At 41.1% G+C, this 6,350-nt stretch overlaps 1 protein-coding gene across 1 annotated transcript in view; it reads right to left on the reverse strand.

Annotated features, from left to right (window-relative positions):
- Positions 1–315: 315 nt before the first annotated feature.
- The window catches only part of LOC138045801 (uncharacterized), a 9,456-nt gene continuing 3,421 nt past the window's right edge, over positions 316–6,350 (reverse strand). The window contains exon 2 of the mRNA XM_068892428.1: positions 316–2,547. Within this exon, the coding sequence (XP_068748529.1) occupies positions 506–2,536 (2,031 nt within the window). The 5' untranslated portion in view covers positions 2,537–2,547 and the 3' untranslated portion in view covers positions 316–505. The remainder of the gene's footprint in view (positions 2,548–6,350) is intronic.

Below are 6,350 nucleotides of genomic sequence, written 5' to 3' on the forward strand. Positions count from 1 at the left end.
TTTCAAACTTAACAGCCAAGAAGATTTAGTTTTTGGGATTTTGGCACGGCATTCTTTGTGGCAGTTGAACCTTCCGCTTCACTTTGACTAGTTTCCTTGCCCGCGCGCCGGTTAACCTCAGAGATATAATAAATATCTTACTAACCTCGTTTTGTCGGTCCGTACTGTAAGTTACGGATCCTCGTTTTTTCCCGTTGATTTATGGCCCAAGCGCAATAAATCAACGGGAAAAAACTCGGTCCGTAACTTACAGTACGGACCTCGAACTCCGTTAGTAAGAGGTATATATCGACCACTCAAGTGAGCGAAACAGTTGAACAATTTAAGCACCGCTCGTACGGGCAGCTTGGTTTCCACGATGTCGTCCTGCACCTTATACTATAAACAGAACTTCTAAGAACATGTCATTAGAGCATGGAAACAAGAACACGTGAAAGCCGTCCCTCAGTTCCTTGGAACTAAGGAATTATGAACTGTGGTTAATCTGAGAAGTCGTTGTGTTATGTCAGTCATCGTCACTGCGTTCCTTTTTTGCTGTTTGCCCATCACAAGGGAAACTAATATCACTCAAGGCTTCGCTATATTCGGTGAATTTTCGCTTCAGAGTGGTGCACGCCTCGCTCGCTCTCTGCCGTTCAGTCTTGACTGTCTCAGTGACTCGAGCCTGTTCATCTACTCTTGATTGCAGCCGAAGTGATTCCTCTTGAAGCTGACAAATGTTTTGCTCGGTACTTTTCAGCTCTTCCAACAACTCTTGCCTTCTCCGCTTCAAGTTGCTCATTTGCGCAAGAAGATTTTTTAATTCAGCTCTAAGTTGAACTAAAATACAGCTGGCTTGGTTTTCTCTCTCTTGTTTGGCTGTGAGGTCTCTCTGTGCCCTGCGCAACTCAACCCGATTTTGCGCCTTCTTATCCTGAAGCCTCGCCACCAACATACTTGCTACGTCACTCTCTTCACGAATGACTCTTGCAAGAGAGCTACTGTCACTATTCTGACGTGCTACCGTGGGTTCAGAATCAAGGGTGTTCGTGTCAACATCTTCTGATGACAAAGAAACGCACGCAGTTTCAGGGACGTCCCCACTTTCCTCCATTGACAACACAGATTGCGACAACGGAGAACTTTCAGGCACAGATTCATTCGGCGAAATGTAATTTTGGGTTTCCTCTGTTGATGGTGATAAGGCATCGTCGTCAACAACGCAATCCACCACATGCACAACCGTGCAACCGTTCCCTTCCTCGTCATCAGTTTCGTCTTCCTCTAAATCAATGAAAATACTGTTTTCCACAACAATGGGAACACAGCTATCCTGCTCAGCTGCATTTGTGGGCAAGCTACGAGAAGCAGCAAGAGAATCAGGCTCGCAATGATCATTAGCAGTGTTGCTCTCAGGGGTTGACGCAGAAATGTCGGGATAAGACACCGGCATAATATCGCCGAGATATGAAAGTGAACACTCCGAATTACTTTGCGAAAGGCTTTCTTCTGAGGAAGCGTCACGATAAAACCCCTCTCTCGTCACAAGGCTACTCAGACGGAGTGAATAACCCTTAAAACCATCTTCATCAAGTCTCTTTTGAGTCAATGCACGGTCATTATTCTCACGAATGGAAGAGCCACTGCTTGAAACCTGCTGCGTATCTTCAGTGTATAGCTGATACAAGTCAGGATGAGTTTTTACCAGTTGTTCAACTAGTTCCTCTCCCAATTCTTTTTCCACGAGGTCTGCTTTTCGGTCTCGAGCAACATCAAGCGGTGTTTTAAATTCACCGTCCTTTGTAGACTTGTTAACGATCTCTTTGTAATCTGACAAAAGGTACTTGACAGTCTTAACAGAGAAATTACTCCGAGCAAGAATATGAAGTATAGTTTCGCCGCGGTCATTTCTCGCGTTGATTGCCATTTGTAGCGCATCTTTAGGCAGCTTTTCCATCGTTTGAAGACTTGTCACACGCACGAGCAAAACTTTCATGCAATTTTCGTAGTACTCCAATTCACTGCTTACTGCTGCTTGTTGGCTGATACACAACGCACACATATGAAAAGCGGAGTTGCCCTGTACTTTGTCCTTTAAAAACAGTCCACTTGGATCTTGTTCTGTTAATGAGTATAAAATCAAGCTGAACTTACTACAAATAAAGTCAACCGACCGTGGAGTCGCATCACGGCTCCTCACTCTATGCAGAAGCCTTAGGGCTCGATGCAAACCTGTTTCACCGGTTCGTTCAGCCACGACAAATGCTTTGAATTTCATCTTTGACAGGAGCCAGCTTAGTACTTGTGTCCTACCTAACACGCATGCCCAATGCACAAGAGGAAATCGGAATTCTGTTAAAGCATCCGGCACGCTGCTCTGGGCATTCCAACCCGTTTGTAAATGAGAATAGAGGGCGACTTTAAGTGCACCTAAATCCGGTGGCTTCCTGCTGTCATCACTTATGGCGCTTAATGCTAAGATCATCTCGTTGTGTTTAATAGCGCAGTTCTCTGGACAGAACACTGTGTGGTCGGGTTTGCAGCCACTCACAGCCATCTTAAAGCCGTCTGGGGGAAAGATGACAAAAACAAGTCACTAATTAGCAATTTTCGACAATGTCTCGGAAATTACTTTGCCCTTTGCGTTGGATATACTTTACTGCACTTTGCAATTAGCCACATATCGTGACAAGTTTTCGTCCAACGAGAGACAAAGCAAAGCTGATGGTGATTTTTCCCGCGCTTGGCAAAGGCTGCATGCATTTGCTCTCTGTTGTGATTGGCTCCCTTGACTGCATGCTTCTATTCTGATTGGACAAAGTAATTATGCCAGTCTTGGATTGACACTGAATTGGAAACCACTGTAAACACAAGAAACGACTGTTTCAAAGCTAAAAAATGGATGTTTTAACGAGTAAATTCAAAAAGGCCCAGAGCAGCAACTTTAATGGGGAGTAGGGCTGGTGCCTACGTAGTGGTGTCAGAGCACTCGCTTCCCACCAATTTTACCCGGATTCGATTCCCAGACTCCGCGTCACGTGGGTTGAGCCGGTTTGTTGGCTCTCTACTGTGGTTTTCCCCTCCGCACCTCAAAAACCAATGTTTGATTCCAGATGATTTGAATTAAATTGATTTGATTTCTATGAGTCGCCAATTAGGGCTTTTACTTCGCGTAGAAGACACACATGACGTAACAAAAGCTTTAGGGATCTTTAGGGATTTCGAATTCTGATTAGGTATTGTTTCACGGTTTTTGTTCTATTGTTTTACGTCATGTCCTCTAGCTCTACACGAAGTAAAAGCCCCAATTGGTGCCTCAGCGCTAGAAGACTAAGTGATGTTCAAATAAGTAATGGTAATAGGACTGAGTGGATTCCAATTCGTTGTGGAATCATACGAGTGATAGCAAAATCGCGGGAGTTGGACGACACGGAGTCCTCTTACCAATTAATCATAAAAATTACAATTTCCGAGAAAAGAATAAGAGCCAAGGTATGAAAGAAAGGGAAAATTTGCATTCAAAGACAGACAAGGGAGGCGTAAATTGTTTATGTCGCTCTGAAAGAAAAAAAGAAAGAAAGAAAGAAAGCAAGAAAGAAAGAAAGCGTCAATTTAGGGGTCTGTACACTGTTTCTATGGTGATTGAAACCAAGGATGTGATTGGTTGATTTAAGCTACAACCTAGAATGTAATTGGCTTATTGACCTGTCTGATAACAACTTGGCAAGTGAATTTATAGGGGAAAATAGGAGTTTTTTTAAACCAATCACAATCGAGGAAATTGTAATTCTTATCATTACGTTCATTACAAACGACAACAAAAATAACGATAACATTAACACAGGCAATGAGGAATAATGAAGATAAAAACGGTGATAACCGCATGATTTTAATAATCTATTGCAACTTCTCGCTGTTCAATAAACACAAGATATCCCTTCGTTGTGTTAAAGCGAGTTGTCAAACGGTGGCCAGTGCTAAAACTTTGCGCAAAATGCTTACCCTGATGTCTAATTCGCGACCCAATTGAGGAATAATTCATACCTTGAACTTTTTGTTCTTAAGTTATACGTTTCAATAATGCTGTTTGTCTTGTCGCACTTAATGAGCAACCTTGATGAAAATGGTTGTGCAACGATACATACAGGCATACTTAATTGACAACTCCCCTTGGGGGATTTTCAGGGCTAATGAAAGGTACAGAATAGAAAGAACAATAACTTTAAGAATTACAACTGGCCGGTCGAAGGCAAACCAGTTAGCTAGTAAGTGAGGCCTAGAACTTGAAACAGGGACTATCTTGGTCAAAATCAACGGTCAGGACGGGTCTTGAACCCAGGGTCTTCAAACAACAAAAGGTATATTGATATATTCGAATTCGTATTCCTCGCAAGTGATTAGCTTAGGGTTAGGGGATATGCTAGCCTTGTATTAAGAATAAAACAAATATGCAAAATTGTACTTGCTTTGTGATTAAGGCTTCAATAAACGACCTTGTCATATATCTCACCCATTCTTGTCACCAGAGCATCGAATCGACCCAAGGATCTGGGAAACTCTATGTAGGAGAACATGCGCCGTAGGTTTCATATAGCCAAAACTTGGCTATTTTAACCTTAGGGCGCCTGCTCACTCCTCGTGCTTAAAGAATGCACCAATTAGAGACGCTCTTGATTTTGCTTCACAAAAACCAACAAGAAGACACTTTGCTTCAGGGTTCCTCAGAGCTCTTCTCTCCCTCAGTCAAGAGAAGACCTCTGGGGTCGAGCTTGATGTCTCACCAGTATCTGTCTGTCTGTGTCTCTCTCTATCTATCATAACAGCAGCGAGTTTCTGTGGAGGTCGATCCCTTGTGCACCAAGTTGTGTACAAGGATCATTTGACTAGTACTCATCCCTCTCAAGCAAGTTACCGATTAACTTCCTTTTGACTAAGCTAGAAACCTACAAACTAAGCACACACATATAAACATATAACCATAAAAAGAAAAGTACAGAACCTGCTATTAATCCTTCACACGGAATAGTACTTTTCGGCCTGATGCTGAGCAGTGATTAAAAGAACTAAGTGACCTCCACCGCTAAAACTGAAAGTTTATTTTTAACAGGTTGAAAAATTATACGTGTGACGGAAATAACTCTTCTTCCTTAGCTGAAAATCTTTCAAAATTTCCATTTTAGTTGGGCAAAATTGCCGAATTGGATCAGGTGTATTAACTATTAACATTATACATGTAAATTATACAGTTGATGTGAATGTGCATTTTACTACAAAGCTAGTTAACAGGCATCCCACTTTAATAATCTGGAGAAAAAGACTGTCATAAGGCAATCGATTGGAAAGTTTTTCCTTTTACGGCTATTTACAAAGAATGTTTCTGGTGAATCCAGTTGTTTTCAGAGGGGAATTTGAGCCTGGAATAACCACATGCAAATCTGTTACACAAATCCGCTGCCCTAACCACACTACAATATCTAGGGCTGAGACCAAATATCTGGATATAAAATAAGGAGATATTTTTTTGGCTTTGCACTTCATGCAGTGCAGTATGATGGCACTTTCAAAGCATAGGTTGAAGCAAATTTGTCTTCAAATGCCAGTATGATAATAGCCTTTGAACTTTGCGTTGCTTTTTTAATTTAAGAATTTGCTTGGCCGACAGATACAGTGTATTTCCAACACTGTATGTGAATGCCAGCCATTAATTATTTTCAAGTTTATTTGGACATGCTAATGAATGGTGTGGTCTAAGACTATGCTTTTCTGGGAGGGAGGTACTGGCAATACTGCCTGCCCAAATTTGGCACATGACACAACACACAATGTTGTATTATTTAAGGATTGTCCTTACTATTGTTATTGCAAAAACGTTTTGTGCATCTTGAGATACTCGGATTTCCTATGTGCAGTGCTTATTAAGACAAGGATATTTTTGCACGCTTTTAAACTATGCAGAGAGAGCAGAACTTAGCAAGTGCTCTTGGCATCCAAAAAGAAAATTAAGGGTAAATAGGCAAAATTAAGAAAATAATAATTAAGGAATAATTAAGGCATAATTAAGGAATTAAGAAAATTAAGGGTAAATAGGCATAATTAAGGGCAAATAGGCATTTTTCAGAGATAATTATGCTTCAATTTGGAAAAGAATGCCATACATAGCTTTGTAAATTAAAGCTTTTTTATCAATGTTATAAATTTTGCTTTGAATAACCATATTTTCTAGCTGTCTTGCAGTACTAGCCATTGATTTCTTGTGCAACTCTTGTATAAAGAAATACATGTAGTGTGCCTTGTTGTCCTTTTTGTAAATGGGGGGACTCTGAAGTTTAAATTCAATCATCAACAGTTTGGATTTTTTCCTCCGTCTATCG

This window comes from Montipora capricornis, chromosome 4, assembly GCF_036669925.1.
Source record: "Montipora capricornis isolate CH-2021 chromosome 4, ASM3666992v2, whole genome shotgun sequence".
In the NCBI taxonomy this organism is placed as follows: domain Eukaryota; kingdom Metazoa; phylum Cnidaria; class Anthozoa; order Scleractinia; family Acroporidae; genus Montipora; species Montipora capricornis.